The sequence below is a fragment of the Lemur catta genome, chromosome 13, assembly GCF_020740605.2.
Source record: "Lemur catta isolate mLemCat1 chromosome 13, mLemCat1.pri, whole genome shotgun sequence".
NCBI lineage: Eukaryota > Metazoa > Chordata > Mammalia > Primates > Lemuridae > Lemur > Lemur catta.
The window spans coordinates 40,337,455-40,355,315 of NC_059140.1; the positions used below are offsets into that span (position 1 = coordinate 40,337,455).

At 37.0% G+C, this 17,861-nt stretch overlaps 1 protein-coding gene across 6 annotated transcripts in view; it reads left to right on the plus strand.

Moving 5' to 3' along the window:
* TBC1D4 (TBC1 domain family member 4) overlaps positions 1-16,067 on the plus strand; it is a 177,372-nt gene extending 161,305 nt beyond the window's left edge. For all 6 annotated transcript variants that reach the window (XM_045567626.1, XM_045567624.1, XM_045567625.1 and 3 more), the window contains 6 exons: positions 807-965; positions 3,361-3,605; positions 7,303-7,462; positions 9,897-10,066; positions 13,449-13,625; positions 15,409-16,067. In XM_045567626.1, the coding sequence (XP_045423582.1) occupies positions 807-965; positions 3,361-3,605; positions 7,303-7,462; positions 9,897-10,066; positions 13,449-13,625; positions 15,409-15,642 (1,145 nt within the window). In that variant the 3' untranslated portion in view covers positions 15,643-16,067. The remainder of the gene's footprint in view (positions 1-806; positions 966-3,360; positions 3,606-7,302; positions 7,463-9,896; positions 10,067-13,448; positions 13,626-15,408) is intronic.
* Positions 16,068-17,861: the final 1,794 nt, after the last annotated feature.

Consider the following 17,861-nt stretch of genomic DNA (forward strand, 5'->3'; position numbering starts at 1 on the left):
AAAGTTGCCTGCACTGTACAGAATTGAGTTCTGTCCCTCTCAGTGCTGACTTCATGTCCCCTGGCATAAAAAGCATCACGATGGCATACTGTGAACTGCTTGTGGTATCCTTGGTTTTCAAGCGTAATAGAGTGAATGTACCATGTCTGGAGCGCCTCAGTTATGCCTTCTTGTTGTTTACCATTTTTTTATTTCATTCTTTTGTCATCATGTAAGAATTCTATTTGATTCTCTTTTACAAAGCTACTTGTCGGTGACAAATATTTAGAAACTGTAAATGAGGATTAGCATTTGTTACTGTCTTCAAGCCAGATCAAAGGTGAAAATAGGCAGTAACACGTTTTGGGATTTCAGTGTTTAGCCTCTGAAACCAGACTTTTGGAGTTCTGACCCTAAACCTACCACTTACTAGCTGTATGAACTTGGATAATTACCTAATCTGCCTCAGCTTTACATCTGTAAAGTGGGGAATAACAGGAATTACCTACCTCAGGGTTGTTTTCTGAGTGCATGTACTCAGTAGCGAGGCAGCCCCAATAAATGTTTTATTAAGTGCTCATTGTTGGCTGATGTTAGTTTTAATAGTGCCGTTATTGTTATTGTTGTTCTTTTCTTTCCCAAGATACCAGGAGCTACAAGATTAAACTCGTCACAATCTGCTTCTATCAGTCCAGTACTATGTGATCTCAGGGTGGCATGCAGTACCTATAGCTGCCCATTTTCCAGAATTACATAGTTAATCAACTGAGATTTAGCAACTTCATTCCAGAGTTCTAGGCCTTGCTTATTTATCTCTTTGATTGTAGGAGTTCCCAAAAGTCGTCGAGGAGAAATCTGGCAATTTCTAGCTTTGCAGTACCGCCTGAGACACCGATTGCCTAATAAACAGCAGCCGCCTGACATATCCTATAAAGAACTTTTGAAGCAGCTCACTGCTCAGCAGCATGCTATTCTCGTGGACTTAGGTATGTTTGTCTTAATGAATTATAATTTACAATCATAAACATCAGTCTTTTTAAGGAGTTTTTTTGTTTTTTGTTTGTTTTTTTGGTGTCAATAAAGAGGGTCTATTGGCATACGCAGAGCTGCTGATTTTGTCCTTTTCTGGGAGCGAGCTGACTTTATATCTGCTTAAAGATACCATCTGTGCCCGAGTATAAAATGCAGTTTTCACCCCAAAACTTTCCCTCTGAAGAGGGAGTCATCTGATATTTGAATCATCAGAAAGGTCATAATATGGGGTGCTCTTAGTTACTGCATTTTGAACAATTGACTTTTGTTTGGGATAGACAATTATGTCTTGATCAATGCCTGTTTTGAAATAGGTTAGGAAAGGTTAAAAAGGGGACTAAATATTTTAACAAAGGTATACTAAGTATTCCTGGACACATTGCTGAAAACAAGCCTTTAAATAGCACTTTGAAAAGCAATGCATAAGTGGTTATGTCGTGGATATCATGGCTACATACCCAAAGGGTGAATGAAAATGTTGCTGTCCTAATGTTACAGAAATGGGTACTAATGACCTGGGGGAGAAGTTCCAGTGACAGCAGTCTTTTTAAAATGCTAAATGTCAAAGAATTTATGGAAAGTAAAACTGGTCTGATTTTAAAAATTATATTTTCTCTAATTTTTCTAAATTAATATATTTCATTATTTTAAAATATCTAAATTATTAGATTAAATATTATATATTGGCATCTGACTCTTTCATCTGTACTCCCAACAGTTGATATATTTCAGGTGGCCAGGCATGTTATTTGAGCCCATTTGGAAAATTAAGGGATTACCTTATATTTGAGGTCATTGAATATTAGGGCATATGAAAAATCACTGGCCCAAACCTGGTTTTTACCTCTATTCCTTTTGGACAACAAATAGCTTTTGTTGGGAAAGGGTCTAGCTCAGTTGAATTATTTTTGAGCCCAGTAGAATTAAAAAGGGGATTTTATAGAGAAACTGAAAACTTGAGTTCTTGTCCTGATTCTACCACCAACTGTGGTGTTGGATAAATTATTTTGCTTCTGAATACTAATCCCCTTCATTAAATGGCGTCATTGAACTAGGCAGTCCCGATGGCCCCCAGCAGATCTATGGTTCTGTGACCATAAATTAGTAATGCCATCAGGCTTGGTCAACATGTCCTAATAAAGAGAGGGGAGAGGATGAGGTCAGATTGCAGGAAATGCTAGTCAGACAGAAATGGAGCTAGAATCAAGTTTATGGGTAGATAGTATACTTATAATTTTCTTTAGCAAAAATTTTAAGTGAGAAAGTAAAATGGTAATTTACAGAATTGCTCATTTGACTCTACTTGTAGCCATCTGTGTTTCTTCAGCATGTTATTATTTTCTCATATCTTCTCCTTACTCTGTAGAATTAATCCTAATCAATTCCTAGGGGGAAAATCACTTTTAAGCATATGTGGAAGAGAACATTTTAAAATTTGGCAATTTTGCAAGTTCTAACTGTCATGAGTAATCATTTCACAAGAAAGCTAATATACCTCTTCATTTTTGTGGCACAAGGAAAGTCTCAGACTAGTATATACAGCTTTGGTGGGAAAGATGGGTTTATTTCAGTGTTTATTGCTAGCCTTTTAGTGCTGCAGGACTGACTTTGTTTGCTAGCTGAAGTGTCTGTATGGTAATTTTATACCCAGAGGTATATTTTAGAGGGGAATTTATTTGAAATTAGCTTGACCCTTTACCCTCCCTGTAATTTTTGGATATATTGAAAAAAGAAAAATAGTTTACATGGCTCATGCAGGTATTTTAAGAAACAGAGAGCAAAGGACATTTGTAAAAGAAGTATTTCCTGAATGGTAGTCTGAGTGCAAAGCAAAACAAACCCAAAAAGCCTCTCTGGTTTCATTTTATAAGAAAAGCAGGAATAATTCTCTTTATGGACTACAAAGATTTCCTTTTAAATAATGTGATACCTCTTACAGAATTCTGTTTCCGTTTAGAAGGTGGTCTTTATATGGTTTAGAATTTGCCTTGCTTTATCATCAGAATAAATTCTATATTCCATTCTCCTGGTATTTCTCCTGCATATATCATTAGTTTGTGAATTTTTATTTTATTGGTGTTTTTTTTTTTTTGCTAGAAAAAAGTGCTGGTTAGCATAAAATATTTCCTCCCATATCACATATGTGGAGGTAGGATGGTAGCCTGGTCTGTAGGACTTGGGACTTTCTTGAGAGAGAAGGAGGAAGAGAGACTCTTAGATTGGTACTTTAAACAACCCTCATTGGTTTGGGAGTATTCGTTTATTCTTAATGGTCACTGAATTGCAATTTCAGCCTGGTCTCCAAGGCATTAGGAACATCTCAAAAATATTTCTTTTCTTCCTTTGCAGGAAGGACATTTCCTACTCACCCTTACTTTTCAGTTCAGCTTGGGGCAGGGCAGCTGTCACTCTTTAATCTCCTAAAAGCGTATTCTCTGCTGGACAAAGAAGTGGGTTACTGTCAGGGGATCAGCTTTGTGGCTGGAGTCCTGCTTCTTCACATGAGTGAAGAGCAAGCCTTTGAAATGCTGAAATTCCTCATGTACGACCTCGGCTTCCGCAAGCAGTATAGACCTGACATGATGTCGCTACAGGTGAGGCGGTTGTTCCTCCCAAGGAACACGTAAAACTGTTACCAGAAGTCTTGGCCGTTTTTTGAATTACAGTTCAGATTTACAGAAATTTAGACTCATTGTCTTAGAACTTGGGTAGATGTAGGGGCATGTTTTAGTTCACTGTTTTGGCATGGGATTTGGGATTTCATTAAACTTCTAAGTGTACGAGACTCATAGGATAACTTTTCCATAAAGTTCCTAAAATGAGTAAATAAGTAATTTAAGAAAGGAAGGTAGGTGGTGGCTACCCAAGCCTTTATCCCTTAAGTCTGTGGGTTCCATGGAGAAAGTATCAAGCCATCTTTATTAACTTTTCCCCAACTTGTCAATTGAAAAGGCTCATATATCCTTTGTTTAAAATCTGAAAATATAATGTCTTTATCCGTTTACTTTGAGTGTCATGTCATTGGTCTTCTTGAACTTACTGTGTCTCACTTCCTTTATCTTAATGTAAGATTGGCCCTCACAGAGGAGCAGGGTGAAAGCCAGTGCTTTTTCAGTCTACTTTTCTGAGCAGGTTCTGAAGAAGCACCATTAAGATTTTCAGTTATTTTAAATGCAGTATTTACGGCCACTGCTGTCTTTAGCCTATTTCAAACTCCCTGTTTACACATTTCTCCCCTAGTTTAAGTATCACTTCCGTAAATGGGTTGGTTGCTAACAAGCAGTTTAAATTTTGTCCGTAGATATATATTTCAAACAACTGCTACCTTGCAATTGAAAGCTTTTAGTAGTAAAAATATAAAGGAAGACTTTAAAGAGGACTGTCAGGGTTCTCTTCCCTTGAAATGACTCCCAGTTAGTCATAATTTTATCCTTTAGTAAGAAGCTAAATACTTTAAAGATGCTTTTAAAATATACTCTTTTTCCTGGTTTGCAATGATCCGTTTTTACATTTAATATTTCAGTTGCCAATCTACAAGCACAAAAGGACTGTGTTTTTACACTATGAGTATTATAATAAATGGCATTTTCTTGAGAATATGGGTGGAGAGGGAGTGTTTCATGTTTCTTTACTTCCTGAAGATGAAATTTTGGCTAGGGACCTAGGGCTTTGCCCTCAACACTGGGTTTTCTGGTCTGAGTTCCTATGTTGAGTGTTCACTAGGATACATAAGTATAGCGATTTGATTCGTAGTTGATGACTATTCATATGTCTATTGAACAAGTCAAATAATTACTATGAAAGGTTTCATTTTTTACTTTAACAGTTTATCTGTATCTTAATGTCTGTTAGGAAGCATTGGCACCCTTGTAAGGAATTAAATAATTCTGATTTTCAGAAATAACAATTTGGTAGCTATCATTAGAATTTCAAAGAATGAGAAGTACCCGTGAGTGGTGTTTGATTTTGGTCCATACATATAAAGATCCAGCTATCAGCTTAAAAACGCAATGATTTTTCAATTTAAAATTTCCTCGTCAATCTGACATTATAAAAGTTCATGTAAAAATTGGATTTATACATTAATTTAATATGACCTGCAATTACCAAGAAATATTTTATGTCTATAATTTTGAAAATGCAGGTATTTAAAAATCTTTGGTAGCAGCATTCTTGTAGACCATAGTATTGGGGAACTTATTGTATGAAAATAGATCTTTTCACTTTATAAAGTGAGATATAACACTTTTCCACTTTCTAGAGCAGGAAGTTAGTGTTTTGGGTCCAGTCAGTAGACTTTCAACAGTATTAATCTGTGTCAGTGCCTATTGCAGTGGGCTTGGACTTACATGATAGGATTTGTGATTTCTTGCTTCACTATTGGTGAGCTTGGGCACTGCAGGCTCTTGGCTTCTGTTACCTTATCTGTGAAATGAGGAGTTTGAGATCCCTTTTAACTTTGAATGTCTATATCTCATCCTGTTTGTCTGCTGTTTTCTGTAATAGGCATAAAAGCATTTTACCTTTTTCTCTAAGGCCTTTGGTCTCCACTTTTTTCCATCTTCTTTCCCCCAGTCTCCTTTCTCTCTGCACCTTTCCTCCTCCAGTTCTACGTCTTTCATCAGAAGATTTGCCATGTTACCTATAACGTAAAATTGAAGAATGAATTATTTTTTCTTAGCAAATACGATTTTATTATTAAGCCTTCCTTGGTAGGAAGCCCAAATTGTGGTCTTATTTGCCAGAGTATACTTTGATGGAAGAAATGCTCTCAAGCCCTACTTGAGAATGTAGGAGGAAAAATTAAACATTGAAGGATTGTTTCTTTGTTATAATCACAAATGAACAAGAACAGTATGTTTTTGATGATGTGGTGTTTTTTTGTTCTGCTAATTAGACTTGTTTGATTTTTGTGCTTCCCAAAATACTGATTCTTCTGTTCATAGATGCCCAGTATGTCTGGTTTCTAAAATGTGAATGGCCTAAGGGAAATGTATGATCTTTTTTCAACATGACTTATTGAAATAATAATCTCATTTTTTTTAAACCTTTTATGTTTGACTCCAGCTAAGCTTCTGCTTCTTGTTTTATAGCTATGACTTCCTGTGGCTCCTTAATTCCTTTTTTTTTTCATTGCCAGTTTGTACGGAAACTCAGTTTCCAAAGATGTTTGTTACAGACAAGGGTGAAACGAATAATTTGTTGTATTTATGTACAGTACTTCATGATTTGCTTTTCCAAAGGAATCTTTTGATTTTTAGTTCTGTGCTCTGAAAACAGTTGTTGAATTTACAACACAATTGGTTATTTTTATGTATTTTCATAGAGTTTAAGGGTGATGTTTTAATGATTACTTCTAGTGAAATAAGTTCTGCTAGATTTAATAAAATATTGTATACATTTCGTACCAAAATATTAAGCAGATATAACTGATTAGGGAACCACCACACATCTATTAACTGTGTAGGCAAAAATGTAGATTAAAGCACACATCACAGATTTGTTTATTATTTACTACTGCTTTATCTTTAGTATCACAGACATAAGAGTCTAAAGGTTTCTATATGCTATCTTTATGTTTTTTGAAATGCCAGTAATTAATTCAGTAGCCAAATGAAATAATTTCTTCTTTTAATTCTAGAAACATTCAGAAATAACTGCATTTTTGGCCTTAATCCCTTTTGTCATAAAAAATATGCTGCTGGAATAATTTGGATATTAGCAGTAACACCTCCAGCTTCTGGCCCCATAACAATCTAAGCCCTCATTCTGTCCTAGCAGTGCAAGTTGTTGGGTGGGTCTAAGCCAGAACTCTATCATAAATCAGATGTTGGGCCCAGCAAATAGAGATAAGCTTTGCGTCTACCCTGCATGTAGTAGATTCTTCAGAATGGAGGCTTTTCTGGAATTGGTCTGAAATTAGAAGGGACTGTCTCTGAGAGTCCTGAGCCACGACAGTTCTGATTAAATTCCAAAGCAATGCCTTCTTACAAGAGGGAAAATACCATTTTCATGTGTATATGTGATACTGAAACACAGACAATAGAGAAACTTGCTCCATAGGCTTAGATGAACTTCCAGTGACTTGCTTTATGACTTTAGTTAAGTGAACTTGAATTTTAATATCAACTTTAAAATAATAATAAAAATAAAGTAATAATACTTTTACTATGTATTTAATATGTGCAAATTTGTTATTAAATATTAGAGCAATAAAATTAAAGTTAGTATATTTTATGCACACTCAGATAAATGCATAATATTTGTTTTTCTTCTCCGAATTAACTTTAGATTCAGATGTACCAGCTGTCCAGGCTCCTTCATGACTATCACAGAGATCTCTACAATCATCTTGAAGAAAATGAAATCAGCCCCAGTCTTTATGCTGCCCCCTGGTTCCTCACACTGTTTGCCTCTCAATTTTCATTAGGATTTGTAGCCAGAGTTTTTGGTAAGACATGCCTATGATCAAAGGGAACAGTGATTTATTTCAAGGAGAATACTCCTAGCCATATTACGTCCTGATTATTTTATCATGTGTTACACAGAATAGCAAATTGCTAGTGGAACTTAATAAACGTACCTGACTCTATTCTGATGGTAATTTGAAACCATATTGATCCTAAGTAAAACTGAAATTAAAAGGGAAAGAAGAAGAATTGGGTTTCTATGTTTGAGTAAGCTGCAGACCATAATGGAGCTCTTATTTTCATTTTTATATTGCGTAAAAATTGGAGTATACATTTTTAAAAATCTAGACTAAGGACATACTCTGTGTAATTTTCCAAATTTTTATATACATCTTTCTGCCTCTGTTTTCTCCCTCCCTCCCTCCTTCCTTCCCCCCTCCCCTCTCTTTCTTTCTTTCTCTCCCCTCCCTTCCTCCCTCCCTCCCTTCCTCTTCTTTCCTTTCCCTTTCCTTATTGTCCTCTTCAACTTGGAAGAGGACAAACACAGAAATGTGTTCTTTCACTGGGTCAGTGGAAGTACCTAGATCAGTGTTTTTCCTAGATTAATGTTGTTTCTAATGGCATTTCTTAATCTGACTTTTTGTTGTTAACAGAGTAACTTTAATTCCTGTTTCATTGCTTAAGTGACTCTTATTCCATGCTAATGAAGTAGTGGTAGACAATCTCTAAGACTGGGTGGCTCGGGGAAAAACACTAACCATAGGCAGCAGGGCCCAGGGCAAGTGATTGAGTAGCCATCTTGCTCTGATCACAATGTTTGGCATTGGTAATAGAAAAAAAGTATAACGTAGTTTATGTTCCCTTTGGGGACCCTTAAATCTACTTATAAGTCTGTCTAAGTCTATTATTAATATTTAAAAAGCAAAATTAAAAAAAACCCAACTATTCTCTAGAGGTTTGTTCTAATGACATTGTTGAGGACCTCAAAAGCCTTAGAAAGAGCTTGCGCCATTTTTATGTTCTGTTCATCTATCTGGTAGCCGGGGTCAAAGTAGTCAGTATTCATTCACAACTGCACTTTTACTATTAATAAATTGGAGCTTTTGTCAATTTGTGAGTATTGGCCCAATTGTAGGTCATTATCAGTGTTTAAAAAATGAAATAGAATAGATGACAGTGACAATATCAGGGAATATTACAAATAGTAAGGAAATACGTTGTTTGGAGAAACTCCAGTTTTGAGAATTTATGTGTAATATGTATACATATACTAGATTACAATATACAATGTCTTTCTTGTTGGGGGTTGTGGTTTATAAAGTTAAACACTGTGTTAGCAGTAATACAATCTATAGACAAAGTGCAGCAAAAGACTAAAATCAAGATGCACTGAGTCAAATGTTCACTTGATTTTTCTTATTTATTGAATATACATTATTGCTTTTCTCTAGTGACATTTTCTCTGAAGCTTGGGTTCCTATTAATGGCTCTTCTAGAAATCCGTGTGTGTGTGTGTGTGTGTGTGTGTGTGTGTGTGTGTGTGTGTGTGTGTATTTCTCTTCTCAGAGAGTATCAAATCACCATGGTGTTTCAGGGCATGTCTGTTAGACTTACCCTTGAAAGCTTCATATCAGAATTCAAGAAACAAATGTCCCCCATATTCTGTTCCTTTTTATGAGAATATAAATTATGCTGTTGGCTATCCAGTAGCTACTCAACCCTTTTCTTTGAATTTTGAAAAGAAAAGAGACTGTCAGGAAAGGGAAAGATGCACGAACAAGAAGAATTACCATGTTTGAAATAATTTTTCTATAGTTTCCTCTTTTGTAAGACTCCTTGTTGTATATTATTGATTAAAGAATGATATAGATTGAGAGAAATTTTCATGAAAAAATATTTGGTACTTTTCCAAACTCCATGCTTGTATTTGTAAGAAAGTAGAGTTCAGAGTTGTGGTAGTTTTTCTTTTTCTCCTCTAATGGAGGTTGTACATTTATTTGTTTTGATTTTTCTGATAAAGTTTTTTTAAATGTCCTGCTCTGATACAGATTTAGTTACATATTAACTGGTTCATTTGCTATTTAATTATGGTAATGAGAGTCTGGATAGTGCTAATTAGTTATGTTGATTTTTGTGATCCTGTTGTGAAGAAAAATTGAAATATCAATGAAATATGTGCCTTTGAAGTTTACCTCGTCTGCATTAAATTTATCATTAAAATTATAAATAATACATAGACGAACATATAATTTGTCCTTTTTTATCCTGGCCTTACTCGAGATTCTTAATAAGTAAGGGGAAACATCTGTTTATTTGCTTTGGTCATATTGAATTTTTTAAAAAAATTCTAGATGGCTTTGACCAGTTTCCTTTTGCAAAATATATAAAACAAACAAAAACCTTTAGGACAGAGAGCATGCTTTTTACAATAGTGGATGCGTATTTTGATCATGAAAATTATATTTCTTCTTGTAGATATTATTTTTCTTCAGGGAACTGAAGTTATATTTAAGGTTGCACTCAGCCTACTGAGCAGCCAAGAGGCACTTATAATGGAATGTGAAAACTTTGAGAATATTGTTGAATTTCTTAAAAGCACACTGCCTGATATGAATACCTCTGAAATGGAAAAAATTATTACCCAGGTATGATTTAAATGCTAATAGAAAGATATAAGATTATACAGCAATGCTGATTATGTATTAAATATTTTAGCATAAAAACATAGTTTTGCTTGACAGGTATTTTTTTCAGTTGTTTTTTTTTTTTACTTTGTTCAGATACATTTTATTTAGAAATGAGACTATTGTGAAATTTCTACATTGTGACATTGTTTATCTTGCTATGTATAGGAAATGTGGTTTACTGCTACATAATGAGTTTTTTAGGAATCCTTTCAATTTAAACCAATGCTAAGTAAGACTGAAGCTAGAAGTGACAGAGTCAGGGAGACCTGAGAATAAAATGAGATCCACTTGTCTCTGTTATATTGTTAATTCTGTTGTATTAGCAATATATACAAGGAGGTCATGTGAGAAGAATACAGGCTTTGGAATTAGAAAATACTGGATTTATATCTTCTATTAGTTATTTGGCTTGCACGCATCACCATAATGTTCTAACCCCTAGTTGTCTCAGCTCCAAAATGGGACAATACCGATCTGAGAGGTGTTGTGAAACTTAAATGAGGAGACTGGACTTATTAGTCTTGGTCTCTACAGGAAACATTCTCCCTCGAATGATTCAAATGAAGGAACCATTTACAGAGATGTGGGCAGGGTGAAGGGAACCCAACACAGATGTTCGGTGCCTAGAAACTAGTAACAGAGGGCAGCTGTTCATACCTCTAGTGCTGAGGGGGTAAGTGGAGGATGGAGGATATGATAGAGTTACCAGGGCCCGTGGGAGCCGGAACTGTGGAGAAGAGGTCTCTGATGGTTGTGGTAGTCTTGGTGAACGAAGCAGAGAAGGATCAGGGAAGAAATACCCAACCTCTTTCTCCCGCCCCTTCTCATCTCCTGCTGGCATCTTCCATTGGCCAAACCCAACCAGAAGCCAGCCAGAAAGGAAGTGTGGGGAATGCAGTTCACAGGGGTCTGCCTCCCAGGGTACAGTAGAATGGATGAGGGCAGAGGATGGATCTAGGAAGCCAAGGGACAGTTATCTGCACACTATATATCTAGTCCCTGACTTTCCATAGGGACCAGGTGCATGGTAGTTATATATTGATGCTGTTCGGGTGAAGTGGATGAGCTTAAGGTCAGATATGTAGGCACGATAGTCATGCTTTGTGAGCTTTGATAAAGTTTACCACTTTCCTGGAGGCACTTGGGTTAGTAGAAAGAAGACAGGGTTTACAGTGAGGGAAAGAGAGTTTGGAATCTTATTCTTATGTCCTGCCACCTACCAGCTCTGTGACTTTGGGCAAGTTACAGCCTCTCTCAGTCTCAACTTCCTCCCCTATGAAATGGGGGTAACAATAATAGATCCTAATAGGTTCATATGGTTTTTAGGAGCAAATATAACCAATGAGTTAAAGTATTTTGTGCATGGTCATTCACACTATAATGTGAACTCTTATTATATTATTACATATAAAATTTTCTTTCCATTTCATAGAATCTAAATCATGATTAGATTATTCAGTAAATATCTGTGAACAGTTTTTATTTGTTAAAATGCTCTATAAACTTATAGTCTTTATTTATATGTTTACTTGTTTATTAATTTTTCAGAATTATCTTTTTTTCACTGGCAAGCAGTCAGGGATTGTGGTTTTAGAGATTTGAAATCAGACATCACCTCCCTTCTAAAATTAATGAGGAAATCTCCTGGCTTTATAGATTACTACTAGGATTAATGGGTAGAATTTATAGACAGGTAGGTTTGAACTTGATATTTGACAGGATTTTCTAGCCATTAGAGTTCATTAACTATGGAAGGAGCCCCTGTTATTAAAGGAGACCTTGGTGAGCTTTATTTATGGACACTGTAAAAAATGGAAATAATGCAGAAAAGCACAAGGAAAAAAAATAAAAGTAACTACAGATCTCAACATCTAGACATGATAACCTTTGAAACTTCCTATTACATGTCTCTTTGCTTATATACACATTAAAACGTATGCAGTTTTACATAGGTGAAATCATATTACATGTGCTATTGTGCAGTCTGATCTTTAATTAAAACACATGTAGAGTATTAGATATCTGTTTTTTCATGACAATAAATATAGATCCATGTCATCATTTTTAATGGTTGTATAATAGTCCATTAAGCCCATATCCACTAGGTAAGGAAAAAGTGATGCTTATTTGAGTGGGATGACCAGTTAGTCTGGAAATCCCATTATTAAAATTGTAATCTTTGATTATCTCTAATAGTAGTAGGGTAAGTCAGGTTTTTTTGTGATTTCTTTTTCTCTTCACAGCGTTAGAATAGCTACTTGAATGGCAGCTGCTGCCTCTCCTTTCCCCTAGCAATTTTAGACTAGGGAAGGGATTACCTGTCTTCCAACTTCAAAGAGAACTGCCTTCCTATTTGGCAGTGATATGGGGCAGTGGCAGCAGCCCTAATTAAAACTTACAGCTCTGGACAGTGCTCAGGGTGTGCAATCCTGAGAATTCTTTGTGCAGTAGAATATGTAAATTACTCCTAAGAGTTTCACAGAGAATAGCAAGTGGGTGAAGATATTTATTAAGACCTTTCTAATCCATTGACACATACATTTGAAATGTTTTTAATCTCTTAATATAGTAATTCCCTATGCAATTTTGCTTACTAATCAGCAAAGATTATCTCTACCATAGATAATAATTACTCAATAACTAATGTTTATCTGGTATGCTACATTTTAGGAGATAGTTACTAGATTATGAATATCTTTTTTTTTTTCTTTTTTTTTTTTTGAGACAGAGTCTCGCTTTGGTGCCCGGGCTAGAGTGAGTGCCGTGGCGTCAGCCTAGCTCACAGCAACCTCAAACTCCTGGACTCAAGCAATCCTACTGCCTCAGCCTCCCAAGTAGCTGGGACTACAGGCATGCACCACCATGCCCGGCTAATTTTTTCTATATATATTTTTTAGTTGGCCAGATAATTTCTTTCTATTTTTAGTAGAGACAGGGTTTCGCTCTTGCTCAGGCTGGTCTCGAACTCCTGACCTCAAGCGATCCACCCGCCTCAGCCTCCCAGAGTGCTAGGATTACAGGCGTGAGCCACTGCGCCCGGCCAGATTATGAATATCTTGGTTTCAAAATACCCTTGGACATCTCTAGGAACTTAGTCTCATTATGAGAATGAGTTATTTCAATTGCATAGAAATCTATCTGTTCTGATGTTGACAGTCTAATCTATATCTAATTTGTTCTTGTATTGATAATCACAGCCGTTTTTGTTTTCCTTTTTGGATGCTTTAATGTCCCTTATTAGTAAATATTTAGAAATATGTCTGAAATACACCAGGACATACAGGCTGTATCTTAGTATATATACCGACGGGTAGCCTAACCCATGGTGCTTTCACTGCAGGTTTTCGAGATGGATATTTCTAAGCAGTTACACGCCTATGAGGTGGAATATCACGTGCTGCAGGATGAGCTTCAGGAATCATCCTATGCCTGTGAGGATAGTGAACCTATGGAAAAACTGGAGAGGGCCAATAGCCAACTGAAAAGACAAAATATGGACCTCCTAGAAAAATTACAGGTAAAGAAATAAGGTTTCAACCACAGAAGTACATGCATGCACAGAGCTGTACTGGGAATGGTAGAGATGCACATGGAATGAACCATTGCTGAACAAGGGCCTGGGTATCAGATTGTGTCCAAGTGCTTTTAGAGGCTGCATGTGACATATGAATTTAGTATCACTTGGGAGGAAAAATGTACACTCTTGAAATAGTTAAGTGGCAATTCAGAGCAGAATCTGGTTAAATACCTATTGCCTGTTGTGCATATTTGGTTAAGTTCAAGGGAAAAAGAAGTGAAAGTGGGAAATTGGGAAAGTTGTGAGGAACTTGGGCTTGAACTGGAATCTGAGGGGTGGGTGGAAGAAAGGAGTAAGGAGGATGTGGCAGAGCAGCAGAGTTAGTTTGTGTCAGCTTAAGCTTCATGTTGGGGACAAGTAAAATAAATATGGTGGAGGCAGAGTTCTAGGTGACTTGTAGTGTCAAGCCAAAGGGCATGGCTTTAATCTTGTCGCAAGGGAACTTTCTGAAAGTTTTCAAGCCACGCTTTAGAAAGATCAATCTGGAAACCTTGATGAGGACAGATTAGGATGGGGAGAGAAGGGCAGAGGGCATGACATTAGCAAATTGGGGATGATGAGAATTGTCTAGAGTAAAACAGAATTGGAAAGAGAAGGAGACATTTCTAGGTGAATTGAATGGAAACATGTAACTCATACTGCCATCATGGAGTTCACAATTGTTAGGGAGTATAAAATGCTATCTATTTATTTAAACACACACTTATAAAGACAATTTATTATAAAGTAATATTCTGCATTGCAGCTCGTATAAGGTGTGCTGTGTAGCCAAGCCCTGAGGGTCAAGGCTTGAGAATGATCAAGCGAGGAGGTTGGCAGGTGATTCTCCCTGGGGGGAGATGACTGAGTTGGAGCTGAAGTGCCTCATAGTTCCTTGGTTTCTGCTTTTCCCCAACACTGCACCTGCCTCCAAACTAGAAAACCCTAAAACTCTGCTTCTGTGTGGGGAATCCCCTGTTAAGATCTGCTAGAAAAGAGGAAAGGTTAGAAATGATTGGTCTCTAATGTAGGTGCCCCCCCCCCCCAAGAATAGGAACACTTAACTTCCTTCACTTCATCTTAAATTAGCTCTGGCTCATAGAAAATTTGATCCCTTTTCCTACTCAAAAAAGAGCCAACATGGTCTATTTTCAAGAAGAAAAATAGATACTTGGTGTTTTATCTGTTATTACTTGGAAATTTCAATGGTGATTAACTGGAGCATTTCCTTATTAGGGAAGGTGGATTTGCACCTGTTTAATTTTATAATGATTCTTGTTCATTGTTCAGATGTTTCCATTGGCAGTTCAATGTAGTTATCCTCAAGTTACTTGGGTGCCCCTGACACCCATAAAAACAGATGGAATCCCGAGTATAGGTTTAGACAGCCGTGCATTTCCAGTCAGAGAGTGAAAATCCTGTTACCACTACACGGTAGTGGCAGGAATCTCCTGTTCTCCTGCAGCCAGGCCGGGTCCCACTCTCTCAGGGAGCATCCGTGGGTGTGACGTGAGGACCCTACCATCGTCAGGGGGTATATTCAGTGAGAGGGGATGAATCCTGTTAGTACCCTAGTTATATTTTTGAGAAACCTAAAAATCTCCGTTTCATGGAGGTTTCCAGAGTATTTGCTTCCCATAATATTTTACCAAGCAATTTCATATGGCCTGGCTGCTGCTGCTTTAATGAAGACCCAGACTCTTCAGATTTTTGATTTGGAGGATTTTTTTTTTTTTCCAAACAGGTGGCTCATGCTAAAATCCAGGCCTTGGAATCAAACCTGGAAAACCTTTTGACCAGAGAGACCAAAATGAAGTCTTTAATCCGGACTCTGGAACAAGAAAAAATGGCTTATCAAAAGACCGTGGAGCAAATCCGGAAGCTACTGCCGGCCGATGCTCTAGCCAATTGTGAAGTGCTGCTGAGAGACCTCAACTGCAACCCTAACAACAAAGCCAAGTCAGGAAATAAGCCATAAATTAAGAGGCGCGGTCTCAGCAGAAAGTGCTCCTTAGAATACTACGGGAAGGAAGAGCCTGCATGCTGCTGGCCCCACGCTGGACCCCGACGCTAATGGAGCCACCTCCTACCGGTGCTCAGCCCCTAGTCACAGCAGGTGGACCTCGCTGTCATCAGAGCATGCCAATCCTAAGCCATTGTACATATGTAGTCTGGTTTTTGTTGTTGTCGCCCTGTACATATATATAAAATGAACATAAGAGAGTTCATGCTTTTTAGAGCAAAATGTGTAGATGTATATTTAGAGCAATTTTTTTAGTCAAAACTTCATGAAATCCACACCAAAGGGAAGTTAAAGTGGAATTCCCCTTGGACACATGTGAAATCTTTTTGTCTTTTAAAGTGAAACAAAGCTAGAGCATCTTTGTATATTGAAATATACTTGAAAAAAATGAATGTATTTTTTTCTCCAAAGAACAGCGTGTTTCACTTCGTGGTGGAAAGGTGGAAACATTTATGTAACTTTATGCGTATCTGTCTTCAAATCTACTGACATTGTCTATCTGAGAAAAATGACTGAGTGCTAGTCATGCTCCTGTGGGTTTTTCATGGAGGTTGGGGCCTCTCTCCCCGCCTGCTTTGTGCCAACTAGCATGTTGCATCTACATGCATTTTGAGTCTGGTTAGGCGTTACTTTGGACATGCATAAGGAGAGAGCAGGACATTGTGGCTGAGTCTGCCCAGCTCAAGGTAAAGGAGAATGTTGCTAATTTTCTAGCAAATTAGACCAGCATTGTTACTCAAACTAAAAATATCATGCCTCAAAATTTTCATTTAGGACCTAAATTGTCTAGATTAGCTTTCTACCTTCTTATTTAAATGACTCCTACAGTTGTCAACAGACTCCCCGGTTTACTTGGTGCCACGGTCATGGAATGACAAGGTTTTCCCATTTTTCCACCAAATTGTGAAAGCTCTTAATTTAGTTCTCTACCTTTAATTTAGTGCAAGAAAATGCAATTATGATTGATTTTCCAAAGATGACAAGCTGTATTGAAATACTTTTTGGGTTTTTTGCACCAATTGACAGAATCTGCTAAGCTATTAGTCATCGTCCCCTTTCATGTGAACATTTTTGAAAGCTGTGAAATGTTTAGGAACAAACTGTTGAAATCCATTAGAACAGACAGGGAAAGTGGCACCAGCTTGACTAAAACCTGCAATTCTGCATCCGGACTCCCTGCTTCCTCAGCCTCCGGATAGCTTATTAGAAGGCATTCGTACATGGTGGATGGACGGAAGGAAGGTAATTTTCAAAGTACACATGCAGTTCTCTATTTGGGAGATGATTCTGTGATAGTGCCTCTGAAAGTTGATGCAGCACTTTCGCCTTTCCAGACAGTATTTATCATCACTGTTCTTTGGAGTACTTGTATTTTCACAGATGGATTATCTGGGGTAATTTTCTTCAGAGGGAGTTTGTTATATACAATCTAAAATTTGTTATGGAGTAGGAGAGTAAAGCTCTCTAAAGGTTTCAGAAAGTCTTGATGAGTAGATAAACATCTGAAACCCCCTGTACACTGTTTCCAGTGTGAATGTAATGACTCGCCTTACAGATCAGCATGCCCTTGAATCCAGGCAGTTTCTTAAAAGACAATGAAGTCTTATTAGTAAAATTAACGTAACTTCTAGTTTCTAGAAAATGCTGATTCTGGGTACCCCATTCAGATGGGGGCCGCCAATTGATTTGTTGCTTGGATTTCCTGAAAATTTCTCTATTTGTAGGAGGGTTTTTTTTTTTTTTCCTACCAGGAATATGACAAATATCTTTTTACTATCTGGTGGTGAAAATTACCTTATGGGTATGATACACAGGTGGTAGCCAAGGAATCTTTATGTTGGGGAAAGAAATCTTTTCTTTCTGTTTATTCAGTTTAAAGTAAACTTTATTCTGGATGTTTAGAATCAACATTATGAGTTACATTATGGTGTTCAGAGATGAAGGTGACTTAGATACAATATTTTATTTTGAAAATGATTTTGTTTTCATTTGTGATTTTTTAAAATGTTGCACCAGTTATGTTTCCTGCATTGTTACATCTTTATCAGGTTAATGTAATGTCTAGTTCATTTCCAATAAATACATTGCTGCAGTTTCCTTGGCTTATTGGTTTTACTTTTGTTACCGTTTGGGAGAGAAGAAGCTTTTGGGGAGAGTCCTTTAAAGATCTGCAT